The sequence below is a fragment of the Varroa destructor genome, unplaced genomic scaffold (assembly GCF_002443255.2).
Source record: "Varroa destructor unplaced genomic scaffold, Vdes_3.0 BEIS01000001.1, whole genome shotgun sequence".
Lineage (NCBI taxonomy): Eukaryota > Metazoa > Arthropoda > Arachnida > Mesostigmata > Varroidae > Varroa > Varroa destructor.
The window spans coordinates 30238061-30255132 of NW_019211454.1; the positions used below are offsets into that span (position 1 = coordinate 30238061).

The 17072-nt window shown below is 44.2% G+C and overlaps 1 protein-coding gene across 9 annotated transcripts in view; it reads left to right on the forward strand.

The window, feature by feature from the left end:
- LOC111243268 (uncharacterized) overlaps window positions 1-9612 on the forward strand; it is a 165509-nt gene extending 155897 nt beyond the window's left edge. For all 9 annotated transcript variants that reach the window (XM_086980541.1, XM_086980532.1, XM_086980552.1 and 6 more), the window contains one exon: window positions 8037-9612. In XM_086980541.1, coding sequence (XP_086836667.1) covers window positions 8037-8063 — 27 coding nt within the window. In that variant the 3' untranslated portion in view covers window positions 8064-9612. The remainder of the gene's footprint in view (window positions 1-8036) is intronic.
- Window positions 9613-17072: the final 7460 nt, after the last annotated feature.

Sequence of the window (17072 nt, forward strand, 5' to 3'; positions counted from 1 at the left end):
CCAGCCCTGTAGCAATTACAGCTTCTCAACGTCTCCTAAATTTGACCCCAAAGTGGCAGTGACGACACGGCGGCGGCAAGTCAGACTTGGCAAAACGCTAAAAGTTTGCCTTTAATCGAGAAGGAAAGGGTGGCAGACGGCGATGCCTTTTGAGCCACGTCGCCTTTCAGGCGACGGACGCCACTTTGTGCTACGAGCATGTGTTTATATGACGCCGACCTGATACCCTACCCGATGCTACCTCTGCGTTATGCTGACGGTGCTCGCGTCCTTCGGTGCCGTTGCTTTTGTTACTCGTGTTGTTAGCGTCGTGGACGACTGCTGCTGCCACTGTTAAGTTTCGCTAATTGCGCGGAAAATGCTGAGATGTTGAAAACGCATAATCTGTCGACACCAATGCAAAAAGCGCCACGTCTTTAACAGATGGTGCCGAACTACCACCTCAACCAGCTGGTTGAGCGTGCAATATGGACGTTACCTTATCGGCAACAGCATCTCGATTCTGGAGCGTCCGTAGCAGATTTTAGCTTCTTACTCTTGTTACTTCGTTCCAAGATGCGAGGTCAGTCTCTTTTGTATTGTTTAGAGCCACAGGCAGAAAGTCATAAAGAAGATGAGAACGCTAGAAAGGTTTTCGTAGAACAGTAGCTCAGATGCAAGAGTACTATCGTTTGCATATACTGAACGTATTTTAAATATACCGTTACTCTTGAGTTATCTGCGGCAAAAGGTACTCTTGCTTTCCTACAGTAATCTTTTCGTAGGCGAGAATTGTAGCGCCGACGCTAACTATATTCGCGTCTGTCGTCCTATCATCCTCAGCTCCAACGATTGCTGAGCTTGTTGGCATGCCTCAAATACCAAGCGCTTAGCCCTCCATCTTCCCTTTCTGAGCCCGAATTCGCTATCTTAAATTTCTCCCTAACTGTCTCTGCGTCAACAAGGAAACTAAAGAGTTTAAGCTTAGCGGGAATATAATACGGCTCTGTTTTCCCTCTTTTTACCCAGCGTTCATTCGCTAAGCAGTCGCCAAGCGGTAAAAGCAATCTCAATGCGAAATCAGCGTGAACGCCTCTTCCATGAAAGAACTCGGTGCTATCGCTGCTCACACGATGATGGTAGCGACATCCTCTGGCGAGGGCAGCAGCAGTCAGCCGTCGCCAGCTGTTTCGTTCTTCTATTCGTGCGTTTTTCTTCGATGTCTGAGGAAGAACTATAGGCCTGATTGCAGGGTTAGAGAAGTAGTAGACAGGACCAATTCAAGATACTGCTTGAATGGGGCGGCAACGTGGAATTGCCCTGCCTGTTAAAAGGGGGTTGTTGCTTCTTCCGAGTAGCAAAGCCTGAGTGCCAAGGGGATCGAGGCATTGCTCCTCCTGCTACTGCTCATGCTATTGCTGCCCTCGGCCGACACTTCTGCAACTGCAGCTGCTGGTGCTGCTGGTATACGCGCCGGCCGAGGTGTACTAAAAACTTAATTAATTCTTTGCCTGGCTAGTTGGAAGCCCCTTGTTGTTGCTGCTGCTGCTGCTGCGTTAACCAACGCGTTCCCGTCTTCTCCTCCTTTCAGTCTTCCTAGCTCTCCCGTGCCCGTAAGGTTCACTAGGAACGCGTTTTGACCGTTCAGAGTCTAAAGCCTGGCACTTTTCTCTAACAATGCGTTGGTCCGTACCATGCTAGTTCGTTGTTTGCTTCGGCCTTATGTTGTTTCTTGGATAACGTGTGGCGAAGGTAAAGAAGGACGGAAGTGAAAGCAAAAACAACGAAAGCACGAAACTTTGAGATCGCACTCGTCGCAGTGGATTTTAGTGCAATACTGCCAACCTATTTGCCGATAGATCTTGGCTCGTCCTTTTGCTTCGTTCATAGAAGCTCATGCAAAGCATATGTATTATCGAGTGTTCTTTCACTAACTATACATCATTGCACAAACTCCAATCGTAATCATTTCTCAATGAATTTTTTTCTGTGGATAGTGTTCATCGGGCACGGATGGAAAAAAAAGGCTTTTCTTGGAGCTTAGCATTGCTTCGACTAATGTGACAACGGTGAGATAACGGGAGTTTTCTTAAAATTACACAATACATACATCATAAGACCACAAAACAAGAAACAGGTCCCTTGCAGCTGGATTGACAATCGACGCAGTGAATCAACCTTTATTGCTTCAAAACGTCGTGCGTGCTAAGGTTACGTTACGTTTTTGTAGCTAACGGCTGGAACTTCTCTTTGTGTAACGTAATTTAGTACAAAAATGAATTGGGCGTAATGTTTAGACAACAGTAAATAAATAATGCAAATTTTAATGACCGGTGAGGGTTTACCAGACCTGTTGTACCGTTATACCGCACATGTGCCGCTGTCTTTCCCTTGAAGAACGAATTGGCTGCTGCGCTTTTGACCTTCCGTTCATTTAATAGTGTGTCATGTGTTTTGGTTCCCATCAGCTCTGGTAACATTCCCGATCATTTGGGGTGATCAGAGCTGAAGCTAATGGGAGTGGGACGACGGGCTGACCTGAAGGGAGATAGGAAATCGCATGAGGGATGTGCCCCCTACTGCTGACCGACATCAGATAGAGATAATTAACTCGAAATTAAAACCAAATACACCTCTCTCTCGTTGTCCACTAAATTCTCCTCCTTTTCGTTCCGTGTGAGCATCGAGCACCTGACAAAGATCAACGTTCTATGGCTTCACTGCACCCCGTACGTTTTCTAATTTTTGTTATTCTGTTTCATCATCGAGCACACACATACATACGCGCATGCCCACTTTTTCGGGAAACACGGACAATCGTTTGATCTTTGTCTCTTGTCCTTGCTGCTTTGACGTCGTCCTCTTCGTCGTCGATTCGCGTAGTTCCAATCGAACCCCATTGCGTTGATCATTTTTCAACCCGCTTTTTTCTTTTCCCATCGCTTGTTCAGACTACGCCTCACCTCTTTATTCGCGCAATGGTTAAACCACAGCAAAGCTATTATAGTAGTGTTTCAGCAAACACCTATCTGGTAACGAAGAAACTAACAAAAAACCGCACTAACGACGCTTCATGTCAATCAAATATTTAGAGCCGTGACGGCAGCTGCTCTTGCAACGGCAGCTTTAAGCACAGTTTACTTTGTTTCCGTTTCTGTGTCACCTTTCGCAAACTCGCACTTGTACTGCCGATCTGGGCATAAAACTTTTGGCCCGTGTAATTTTTTCTACCATATTCCGCTATTTGCCCATGCACTAGGCTGTCCTTTTCCTTGCATCGTTCTCTGCGAGTCTACTTGAGCAAGCGATATAGAAAGACAAAAGCACAAGAATATATCGGAGAATAAAAAAAAACAGGCCTAGCTGTCGACGCCCGTCTCAGACACCCGCGACATCGTATCGCAGATCAGTAGATAAGTGTTTAACGTTTCACTAAGCAAACGATACAGAAATTGTGCTTGTAATTGGGAAAACATGGCCTATTTAACCTAAGCTAATCGTCAATACGATTGTTATGGCCTGCATCTCTGGTGTCGTGCAAAGAATGTACAAGCTTCTCTTCAAGAATGGGCCACGTTCTTAGGTAACATATATATTAGCTATTTCTAATGGTCATACGCAGTGAGTCGTTTCAGAAGTTGCTATTCGCGACTGTTTGGGGATAAGAATCGGTTGCGACCATTTTCAATTATCACAAACATCTTTACGAGGTTATCTCGTTCCAGGATAGCATGTCTCGCTTATTTATAGATTTCAATTTACTTAATCATATGTATTCTGGAATTAGATGGGTAGGAATCAACAGAGCTTAGAGTATCTATAATTTTCATCCCCGTGAATCCCGAAATAATTTATGATGCTGGAACAATTTTGTCACATGATTACTCCTGTGTAGAAGATCCATTTTATGTAGCTCTTACTGCGAGAAATCGGCTATTTTTATTAGTAAGATTTCGTTAACACGGATCTTTTTGACCTAGTTTCCTACGTATGTATTCAATGTGGACTTTGGTTTAGCGAGAAATTTTCGGCTGTCTAAAGGCTTTAACGTCTTTGTTACCTCAGCATATCAATTACCAAAATCATAATTTTTGGACAACTGCTGCCCAGTTACATAGAGAAACTGCAGATATAGTCTGAGTGGGCGGTCCAGGAAATAGAACATTAATTGTCCCAAAATAGGTGATCTATCAGAGCTTCTGTCATCACTCGTTACTGCATCGCACAAAGGTGTGAGCCGTGTATATCTATGCAATGTATCTGGGTAAACAAAGTCCAAACACACTCGGAAACGCGATGACCCTATGTAGTAGAATCGGTGTGCAAACGCCGTGCTTCATTTGATAAGCGCTTACTGCGGCGCGAGACTACGTGTTGAGAAATTCCTGTTGGCGGTCCAGAATCGCTTTTTCCTGTTACTTATCCGTTTGTTGTAATAATAGCATTAAATAGACAGGATGACAACTGATAACTACATGTCCAGAAGAGGCAAGCATTTCGGTCCACTAAACTGAGTTCAGTACTGCTCAGTTTGTCTAGCAGAACAATAGACGAACGTTAGAGAGGTTTAACTACTACCGTTAGCAAATGCTGGAAACAGCCTTCAAGAAGCATGATAAAATAAGGCGTTGCGGCCACGCACAGCTAAGCATAGAGATAATGTTGTTGATTCAGCTGCCCCCACGATTCAGCTACCCCCACCCGTGACGCTCCCTAGACAGGGATGCAGAGCTGGGTTAAAAAGGGGTTGTCGGGCATGTTTTGCCTGCAGCTTCAATTGCCCGGTGCTATTGCTCTTCAATGGCCCTAGTGTTCTTTCTATACCACGCCGCTGTTCCTGCCGTTGCTCTCGTTGTCGTACTAGCTTGACAGCGGCTGCTGCCGATGACTGCGGCTCCTGCATCTCTTGCGTCAGCCACGCGTCGCCTCTGTTCGCTTCCGGATAGAGGTGGAACGAGGGTTGAGGGACGGAGGAAAGACTGCATGGGATACAGAACGTCGGTGATGGATCACCAGCATGAATGAGTGCAGAACCCTGCTGCCGGGCCGAGCTCAGTCTGTTGGCTTCTCTATGCACCTCGATCGGTGCGTAGTGCAACAACGCATACAGGGATAAACCCAGACTCCGTCGCCGTCTCTAGATTCTCGCGGGCTGCAGCCAGTCATCTCGCTCGTAACTCCCTTGCTACTGCTGCCGCAACATTAGCCATCCTTTGGCGTTTCTGATGATAACTGTGATGACTTTCACCGCTGCTGTCGCTGCTTCTGTGGCAGTGATGCTTCTACTGCTTCTCCACTTCTCCCCGAACGCCTGCCCTTTCAGCCCGTTTCTTACATTTTCTTCCCCAATGAGGTCGCCCGTCAAGTCGACTTTGTAAGCAGCTGTGACGCACACAAAGGCGAGAACGACGACAAACCTTCGTCACGACAGCATCCTCAACCCCTTCAAACCACCCCTGTCTTGAAAAGTTCCCAGACACCTCCAAATGAGTAAGCAGCTTCAGATCCGACTGATACGATGACAAAAGTGCTCATGCTGTCATTAAAAGTAACAACAGTTTAAGAAAGGCCGAAGTAGCTACTAAATAATAATTATATGTAGGTGAAGAAGTAAGAGAAAAGGCAAAAAGGTAGAGGTCGAGACTACTTTTGGAGAAGTATAGAAGAAGAAAACACATGCACAGTAAAGACTAAAAGGCGGAAAGATGTACCGCCAAAATTGTGAGGGACACGTAGAGAGAATAAAATGGAAAAGAAATAAAAAAACGAAAGGTGACGCTGAGAAGGCAGCGGCCTTAGAGATAGGATCGAATAATTGCCTGCAACTAAAGAATGTGCCTCTATGAGGAATACATAGGCTTCCAATCATGATCGATGTCTGGCGAACTCGAGAAACGTAATGAGGAAGGATGTAATGACGTTGACAAAATCACAGATCTGCGCGATAATCAGATGACCGATGAAATGCGTTGTCTGCGTTTCGTTCAGACAGACCACGCATGCCAGGTAAAGCTTTAAAGTAGATCTTAAAGGTCACCAAACACATGTCTGTAATAGAACTGCTATCCTTATGTACGACAAGCCTGGCAGACTAAATCAACATTAATTGTTTACTCCTGTTGCTTGTTTAGAGAGCGTTGAGGAAATTTCAGATGAGAGCGATCGGTTTTTTACCCGAATCGAGAAACATGACGAATGCAAAAATCTATGAATCCTTTACTGAACGTACCATGATTTGAGTAAACGTCAGCTACCAAATTGTGTGCCGTAAATTGGACTAAATGATTCGTTAACGCTCCGTACTGCCAGAAACTTGGCGGCACAGAACAGGTAAACGTCAACGTCAACGCTCTTGCTCAATTTCAACTGCTCAACGTCGTCATACCTGTCATCAAAGCGCACGTAATAGTGAATCATGCAAGTCGCTTTGAACATTGGTGAATGTCGAGGAACGCATTGTGACACACCTCTTCAGACACTCGACAAAGAAAACTCTTCTTGGGTCTCAGTTATATCACAGGTGGCTTAGCCCGGCCGATGATGACCGGTATAGTAGCGGTGACTGCGACAGCAGCCACGGCGGCTCTTGCACAATATGCAAATAGCTCTGCACCCTTTGCTATGTTCGCAACCACAGTGGCTCGTGCTGTAATGACGATACGCTTCGCTTTTGCGTTTCGAGGCCCTTTACTTTTAGTCGGCCTGCTGTAGAATATGCGCACTTCTTCTTCATTGGCGCTGGCGACCAGAGCGATCAGATCCATCAGCGTCTGTTTGCCTTCACCCCCACCCCGCCCCGCCCCGCCCCCGTCTTACCCCGTTGCCCGTCGCTGTCTCGCTTCTTTCTTGCTGCTCTGGCTTTCCCATAGCACTTAGGGAGTATGAGCACCGCTGCAGGGGGACTCAAGACGATAAAGGTGAACTGGCTGAAAGCATCACAAAAAGATCTGCTGCCGTTGCTGCTGCTGCTGCTAGAGTACTCAGTGCCCCAGCCGACCCGTATTTTGCAAACGTATCTTGGAGGGTGGCTACAGGTCCAAGTTGGACCATGTCGAACTATCGGCTGTTAGCGAACTATGTGCCCACGGATACCTGAAACTCTGTCAATCGGTCTTTTGGCACAAAGGTACTTCGTAACCTATATACATGGAGTCTTCTTCGCCGTGCGCCACATCCATAACACGAGCACATTTACGTAAGCAGACATATACGACGATACGTGTGGACATCGTGAACTGACTGAGTGTGACCTTAAAAATAATTTTATCGCTATGGAGAAAATAACGTTTCCTCGAACGTTCGCTTTGCAACTGAAGCCTTCTTTGCTATTACTTCGGCGAACTAAAATGAGAAAATAGGTATTCAGTGAAAAAAAAAAAAACGTTTTACGAGAAAATTTTGCTAGAAATTGGGTTCTTACTCGGTGATGAAAGGCCAAAAAAAGTATTTTCGTTTACTTTTACCCATGCATGAAGGTACGCTGCTGGCTGTTGCGGTCGTGCTACCGGACTAAAGCCAAGCAACGACCGAGTTCACTGAGTGAGTGATCATCAGACAAGCCTCGCATGTGTCTGTCTACTATGAGGAATGTTGTAAAATATGAAAATGAACAAAGGAGTAACTTTGCTGCTGGTGCTGCGGAGCCTATGCATACCAGTTTACATAAAGAATCCCGGTTACGAATAGAGTAAGCGAGTAGAAGCGGGAGGGAAGGAGCTGATGGTTGATGGACAAGTCAATGAAGAAATTGACCACGGAAATAGTCGCGCGACGATAACTGATCCTAAACTAGAGGTGTGAGAAAATTAGAAAAATAGCAGAAACGTTCTTGGGATAACAAAGCTAAAAAAAGAAAGCAATTTATTTTTGAAAAAAACGTTGTGACTTGCCCCATGAGACCGAGCGTTAAACCATGAAATACTGTGGATCTACAATAACGTGAAAATTAAAAATGGAACATTAGTAGTATCAAGTTATTTGTTTTTGGTAATTAGTATTTATGTTCGTGTCGAAATGCGCACATTAATTACATGTTTGTTTTTTTTTTCTTGTTGCAGATGATTCGCCACCTGCCAAGGGCTTAACCGTACAATGAGCGATGCATATCAATAGTAGAATGCGCGGAACGAAAGGAAAAGTATTTGTATTATTATTATTATTATGTATATTCATGCGACCATGATGAAGCGGACGTTACGATCAAACAAAATTAGATTCGTACGTAAATGTGTACATAGGTCATCCTGCCTAATCATGTGAATATCCGCTCCTTTAGAGAGAATGGAAAAACCTTCTGAAGTAACGATTTTTTAGAAACGATTTGTGCCTGCAGGTTACTGGGAGGTATTGAGTTGATACTAGGCATTGGCTGGCGACCAATGAGAATCATGGCGGGTCAACCGCATCCACCATTGACGTCTTTATCCTTTTAACTGCCCGACTTATTTGCTTTTATACACAAGAGCAGAAAAAAAAACATCAAGTTTATTTGTTGACAAAATAGGTATTCAGTGTCAATAATTAATCATTGACATAAGTTAGCTGAGCCAACTTTTCGAATAATGGCCAACTGGAAAATCCGAAGGCAAACTTCAACATTATGTTCACATTAAAATGAAGTATTTTGCGGCCCGCGGTTGACTTTGTTCGACGTAGTCGAAGGCAAGCTCAACTGAGGTTTTCTTCTGTCCATTATAATAGCACCATTCTTTTCTAGCTTGTCACTGATGTTTGTCCGTGACACGACGAAGAGGAATCCCTTCAAATCTACCTCCGGCCTCTGTAGCGATGCGCGGGTGGGAAACCACATTTCACTGAATAACGCTCGCGTTTGATCTGACCAATGGATCCCTACCCAGCCACTGCGTTCCGCTTTTGCTACTCATAGAATCTCATGTAATCTTGTAGATCTCATACGAATATAGGTGTTTGACAGCTCACAAAGGACCGGCCATTAGATGGCGTATTTCACCGGCTTCGCCAGTGTGTAAAATTTTGCGCAATAGAATGCGACGCTGACTGTTGTGCCAATTATGTGTAAGCACACGTTCTGTAAATAGACAAAAAATACAATGGACAAGTAGGCTGCCCAGCCAGATCTGCTGGCGCTCCTTTGCGAGCTCTGTGGAGATAAAATACGCTCTAATATATCCTCATCATCATCGAAAGGGGACTGTTACTGAAACCGCATGCTACTGTCGACAGCTCGCACCACAAAAGTCATCATCTGTTTCAACGAAAAGGAAAACCTCTCGCAAACAAACAAACTAACATAATGTATATTAGACGAGCAAATAACGGATTGAGTATATGAACATACACGAATCAACAGGAGAGAGCGTGTTTGAACGAGGTGCGAGGTTGCAATACGAGGAGCCGACTCAGCATGTCTCGTTGCTGAATAAATGTATTTAATTTAATCGATAACATAACTAATTCAATATAATGGGCCAACTTAATAGCTTACAACTTAGCATATTATTTCTACGATAATTATCATTATATTTATTTGTGATGTCCATACACATACACACTCACAGCACAGGATACGTAGTGATCGTAATACTCATAATAGTAAGTTAAATAATTGATTTAATTTATTAAATTAATAAAGATGTGATCGTCAAAAATATGAAAAAAAAAATTGCTTTTCGTTTTTTAGTTTTATACGTTTCGTATTTTTGAATAAGCAATTTTAAGAAAACCCATTGCAGTTTTAAGAAAACATTTGCAAAATCGACTCTGAGCGATTGATAACAAGCCAATTGGCATCAAATTATACTATTCCTATTATTATGTCCTATTATTTCTATATTATCAAGTTCAATAAGACCAGAACGAAGTGACATGATACAAGACAAAGCTTAATATTTAAGTACCGGCTGTGCATTATTTTTGTAGAATTTTTTTCATGTACACAGTGAAATACACCTCAAGATATTTGGCTAGCTTTTCGTATGATGTATATTTTCGTGATTTTTCGTCAACTCTTAAATCACGATTCATGAATATTACGAACTCGAATAAATTCTAACAAAACTATTTGGGTGGTTCGCCAATAGTAGTCACGGGGCAAGCTTACTAGTAAAAATTCTCACTATAAAATGATAATGGTTTTCTATAATAACGAGAGCAAATGCTCTAGTTCGGTCTGCATATCCAGGTCGTTATTTCCTCTGCTAGCACGATAACAGTTCGTACATCTTAAAAAACAGATCGTATTATAACGGAATACGCTTGCCTACAATCAATCCACCAGATATCTTAGAATCGCGACAACAGAACCGGTGGCGCCATCTGGAGGATTCGCTATGAACCTCAAGAAGCGCGTCGTTCCTTTCGCAGACGACACATACAACGCGTCACTCGTCACTAAAGCTTTGACAAATTGCTCACAATGCAACAACTAAACTTGATCGATATTATGCAGAAGTAACGAAATCATAGAATGACAGAGCGACATTATTTGTCTTGATAAGAACTAGGAAGCCACAGTCGTTGCTTGGGCGTCAAGCTACTAGTACTAGCACGTAGGGAACATTGTTCGGCATCTGAAGCAATGTTTAACGGCTGTAGCGGACGTACGGTTCGAAATATTTTTGTCTTTATTGTAACAAATTAAGATAGCGTATTCGCTCTGTGGCTAGACTTGTGCATATAAATCGGTCATGATGATGATGATCATTGTGATTCACTGCAGGGTTGTCGAGTTTAAAGTAGATTTGAACCTCCGTAGATGTGAGCAGTAGCCGCTATTTATTTTTCGTAGTTTGAACTTGCCTCATCATTGAACTTCAGCTCTAATTTCTCATTACCATAGTCCGCCATGGATTTGTGTCGTGTGCCTTTATGGCATAAGCGGAGCTTTTAATAAATATCCGTGACATTTCCAAAAATATGTCAAGGCTATAGACAAACATATAATTTACAACACTGCGAGCTAGAGAGAGTCGTATTTCGATGTGTATTCAATTGAGATACAAGCAGAAATCGGCTTATTTTTGTTTCAGTCGAAACATCCTGATAACGATGACTACGGTAACTAATTTTTACCTTTCCTGTTCCAAATGTCTGCGGTTTTCATCCTGCGCATGTGAAGTTTGTGGCTGGGCCGTCCATTTCATTGCCCTTATCATTATTGGCCGTTGTTAAGTAACATGATCCAGCTCATATGCAATAATCAGTGTTTTTTTTTTTTTTTTCGAAAATTTTTTTCCCTTCTTCCCTAATAATAATAATAATTCAAAATTCGTGAACTTGAACTGTTGCTCACTGTCTGTAGCGACCTCTTTTCATTATAATTTTACATAGTATGTCGATCTGTAGTCATATATGTACCAGTATATACCGAGTGTATGTCATACCGTATAAATTGTTCAATTTGTTTATAGCCAACCCTACGACTAGCCATCTAAATAACGGGGATGGAGCTAATTGCTCCTTATAATCACTAAAATTAAAACATAATAATAATATTAAGACGAAGTATTTATTCATCTAATAGCAGTATTAGGTACGGGAATGCGGGAATTCAAATTTTCGACCGATCATAAAGAAAGTCACTTTAGCATAGAATGACTAATTTCTGCATATGTGCATTGGCTATAACCGATCAGAAACGCAGCCACTGATGCGAAACACTTTGACGGATAAACCGATTGATGACACGCACGGAATGAAGACTGCAGCAGCTTATTGTCGCCACGGGTGACCAAACCGGACCACTTGCAACGCTACAGCTTGTTGAAATTACGCTTGCTATCTATCTTTCGTTTTATCTGTCTCTTTGGATTTTTATTGCGAAACCTCGATAACATCACTCGACGAGAGAACGTAAATATTTATAGCTGTCCAACTTTTACGTCGGACAATGTCGTCTCAAATGATAAACGACAATCACAAATACCTAAAACGATTCAGGATCATTCGTGGTACGAATATCTCCTCATTTAGATCTTGATAGAAAAGTCATTCGACTGTATTAGATAACACTTACAGCAGCGCTTTTAACCACATGAGACCTTGTGGGTGGTTTAGTGCAGCAGACTAACTACGACAAACATAAATTGATCACTGTTTTACTTCAGTAGAAATAACAACGAATAGTGTGATAACTAGTCTGAGGTCAGTTCTGGCTGCTCAGCTAAAAATGGTTAAAGAAGCAGTTCATATCGGTCTGCCGGCCTACCATCATAAGGGCCATTTATGTCATTCAGTTGCACCGTCGCCTTGCCATCACTTCTAAACAAACGATTTTTCGAAGTTCACAGTCACATAGGCTAAGTAAGCCTTATTTCATTGGTGATCTGTCAGTTATCATTTCTTCGTGGCCTTAGCTTGCTGCCCTCGAGCCACAGCTGCTTAGATGTTGAATGGAGGAATAGGGTATGGTACCGTTATTATTCATCATTTATCAGAAGCAGTTGCTGCGTGATGTTGCATATTACCAGTATTTCTTCTAGCAGGAGACCCGGTTATTCGTGAAAATAGCCATTTTTTGATCTAGTTGCGTTCAACGATATGCTCAGAGAAGTTCTTTTTACACTGTTTCCGTTTTATTCGGTAGATGACTGTCACAATCGAAATAATTTCGTTCGAACAGAAAAATTGTGTCTACACAGTCTCATGAAGAAAGCGACGGCTTCTATTAATTGTGGCGCGATAGCTCATTGGGGCAGTTACCACCTTCGCAGTGGCCTCTCGGTGACCCTCTCTTCGTCTCTATCTGCTGGGGTTTTTGTAGCCCCAAATCCGTTTCTAACCCTAGCTCGGGCTTTAGCAGCCAAATTGTTCCTCCGCACAGTGACTTGCCTCCATACCCGTACCGACTTTCACCACCTAAATAGTTCCTTTCTGTTCCCCTTTCCATGGTTTCCACTGCTTCTCTTCGTCGTGGCCGAGAGTTGTACTAGCGTCAGAACTCTGCGACAGAGGCATGTCTTCCCCTCTCTCGCGGATTTTCTCTTTGCCTTCCCAGCGGTTGTCCATCCCTTTTCCTCCGGCTACCTCTACAACCGACTCCCTTGCCTCCAGCTCCAGCTCTATTCCTTTACCAACTAGCTGGCGACTTCCTGAACGGAACGAAGGGTGGAAACGAGCTGGCATCTAGCTGATTAATTCCCTAGCTCAAGGCTGGGCGGCAGCCGGCAGTCGTCGCTGTCGTCATCTGTAGCCACCGTCGGCCAGTAACGATAAATCCCGACAACCAGCACTCACCACTAGCGGGACACCCCGAACCGAACTATCTGACGGGGATACAGGAGTTCGGTGTCTGGCGAGGTATTACGGGAACAACAGCCCACAAAAGCCCGGGAAAACAGCCCTATTGGTTCCGAGTTGGCCCAGCTTATCAAGGACCACCGGAGAGACAACCGAAAGGGAAGTGAATGCGACCCATACCCTACTGCCAATGACAACCCTTCAGACCCCCTCGTTTATCCCACTCCTAGAGCTCCATTCCTACGCCTGAGACTGTTTAACGTTGTTTCCCTGTTTCCCGTCCCTACGTAGGCTTCGTTGACATCCAGCACCGAGTAGGTCTTTCGACTGCTGCACGGCCCTGTCGGCCAGGCTCAGCCGACCCTTTCCACGGCCCTTCCAACCCTCCATTTCGATTAAATCTCTTGAGGGAAAGGGACGCCGGGAAGATACGTTCACAGAAGCACTTACAATATCTTCTTCGTTCTTTGTACATTGCTTTCTGCTGTGGCTACAATAGAGACCAAACGGCCAGGCCACCGCCCCTGGGAAAGGGAACCAGGGAACTCTTTAGGGAATGACGACGAAAAAGGAAGTACGACAAGGCAGGCAAGTCTGCAAGCAGGCAGCGTGGTCGCAGATGCGTGCAGGCCAAGGCAGTTGCAAAGACAGTGCCCAATTGCGGAGCTCACAGCCAGCCAAACGAGGATACGAAGGAGGAAGGGAAAGCTAGCAAAGCGCTCCATGACGAAGCCGAGTGGGAAGGGAGTCGGAAGGGATCCGAAACCGAACGGGAATCGTACACAAGTGGCTGTAAGAGGGTGGGACTCGCTAGGAGGAAAAAGGTGAGCTAGTGAATCGACTGAGTGTGCAGCCGCACTGGAAATGGGAGGGACATATTACGATAGGACAAGGAATCGCTAGGAAACGCAAGCGAGCCAGTTGAATCTGGACTCGGAGCCTGGACCGCGACTGATATACCGTGTGTCTAGGGGCGGGCCCAGCCATGTTACTGCGTAAAAAGGGGGACCGCACAAAACGAACTGGGAAAGAGAATGACACAGTAGAAACACTACCGAGTTAAAGAGGCGGGGCAACGGTTTCGTTTCCAATACGAATCATCCGCGACGTCTGGCATTCTGACGCGTCCAGGCACTCTCTGGGTGGGTGGAGACTACAGCGTCCTCCTCCTTCGTCGCGACGTTGAGGCCATGGTCAGAAAAAAAACCGAAGCACAAATTACGAGTGCAAAGCAAAATTATGTGTGAGCCGTATAAATGATTGTGGCGAAATGCTCAGCAAAGCAAATTATTAGGCACAAATGGCAGTCATTTGTTAGTACTGGTTATGCAGATGTTGAAGGGGTTATTTGCATTTTAGACACACACGTATATTGGATTTCGGACGAATATTCAGCTCATCGATATTTAAGAATGTTCCTTATGAACTGTTGTTTATGAACGATCGTAAGGCTGTATGTGAAAAAGCACACATTAAATTAACTTACATTAAGTTCCAGAAAAAGGTAAGTAAAAAAACTTCCTTTTTCTAAATACTTAACTACTTCGTTACTAAACAAGTATAATAACTCTGTAATTAATAATATAAAGAGACGTATGCAATCATTTGTTGATTTCACCATAGATGCGCAATCTACTGTATGGTAAGGCTGATCAGCAGTGTCTACATGCCACACATTTCATTGATGTTAATTAGTTTACTGAAACCATAAGAAATAAAACAAAGAAATTAACGCTAAACAACGAGTCCGCGTGAATCACACGTCTGTATTATATAAATTACGCATACAACGTTTGTCTCGTATAGTTTCATGTTGTCCTATGCGTCCAGCCTTTTCATTATAGGGGCTTTTCTCTGATCTGAGCAGTTGTACTGATCTTACAGATGTAAGAGCATGACAAAATACGAGAAGTACGATGGGGCTATGTGAAGCCTGTGAGTCTCGTTTACAGAGGAGCTCAGTTCTGATGTTAACATCAAGAACGGAGAGTACTCTACAGCTGCATTCGGCGCTATGGTAGTGCTGCATGCGTTGTCACGAGCAAGCAGAACTTAGGAAAAAGAGTACGTCGCGATGGTCGTTTTCATCCAAAATGGGGATGGGATAGAAGCTGAAGTGTGAGAGAGTCTCATCAGGTCTCTTTCTCCTGCTACAGCTGCTGTTGCCCGCTTGCCGCCTACAGATGGGAGATTGGCAGATGGGTAAACCCATAAAATACACGCCCTCCCTTCGCATCCGCAGCGGCGTACTATGGTGTTCTCGGCCAGAGAGAAAGCCACCGTGACCGGCCACTGCTACTCCTCGCCCCCGCACCGCTACCCCCCCGCAGCAGCAGAGACCATGGTCACGAGGTACTCAGGAGCTCAGGGGTCGGTGCCAGGCTCTAGAGCTGGTGGAATGAAGTAAGGTTTAGAAGAAAGAGAAAACTGAAGCGACGGTGACTCGTATCAGGAAAGCAGCCATCGCGAGTTGACGAAAAGAAAAACGCAGCAGCAGAAACCAGAGATGAAGTGGAACAGGAGGGTATGGGGGATGATAAGGCAACAGCGGTAGCTGCACGAGCAATGGGAGAAGCGTATTTTAACCAGCGGACCTTCAAGTCCTCTTCCCAGAATGCATCTGTGTATTTCCTCGCCATGTGTGTTTCTGGGTTAGATATACCAAGCAGTCTTTGGTGACATCCGCCGATGGAAGCGAAAAGTTGATACGACGATCACAAACGATCTTAAGTGTACGACGGAAAATACAGTAGATCGAAACCTGTGATTTGTAATCGTCATAGCGTTCGACTGATTAAGCATTTGTCAAAAATAGTCAGCAATGTGCTTCATTGAAGACACCAAATAATGTACCTTGTTTCTAGCTTGTATTGTTGTCTTGTAGCTAAATTGTTCATGAAAAATATATCGAAAATACTAGTTCAGCTCATTCCGTAAATAGAAAAAGGCACGATTAGGCATGACGCATCGAATGGATCATGCAAGAATAGACCCACCGACTGGACGCATCGCATCAAATGTTGACCTAAAACATCGACAAGGACCACTTGAAATTTGACTTAATTTTACAACACGTGTCAGCCACTAATAATGGTGATGCTAAAAGGCAATGTATGAATACCTTTAAACTAAAATTAACGCAATACTGTGGAGAGATATCACTGGCCACCATCCATACCAAGGTGGGAGTTACCCATGTTTAGGTCTGTAAGCTGTTTTTAATCGCTTTTTATCTTTATAAAAGCAACAGATGCCCATTTGGTTCAAATACAGTTAATGCGACTGCAGGTCCTAAAGAAATACGTGTAGGCAAGTGTGGAAATAGATGTCTAACGATTTGCACACCATTATTTTGCCAAACTGATCTATAGTACTACCTCATTTTGCTGTTCGTTACACTGGCTCGCGTAATTCTTCTAATCTAAGTTATTGCACAAGTTATTGAGTTATAGAAAATATTACCAATTCTATTCTATTCATAGTTTAACTGGACAAAAGAGCCAACGTTCAGGTCACATTAAATGTTCCTTGACTAAAGGTTTGTATGTATGTGCGTCTTCCTTTGCTTGCTCGATGTCCCCATGAGCAGTTCTATACAGCCGTTTTCTCTGGGAAAGCATTCCTTTGGTCGCCCATTCAGAGCGAAGCGGTGATCGGGGCTGGCTGATGGGTCCAAGATCCCCCAGTCTCCGGAATCCCCATTCGTCGGATCGTCCCCCTTCCGTCCCACGCGATGCCACACGTTCCCAGCTGCAGTGTGTCCCCGCTCCTTTCATTCCGTGGGATGGCTAAGCGAAAGCAGATTCAGCCAGCCATAGCCGTCAAGGGAGGCCTCATCGTCATAGTCGGGGAAAAAGCCCCCTTGTCGATGGCAC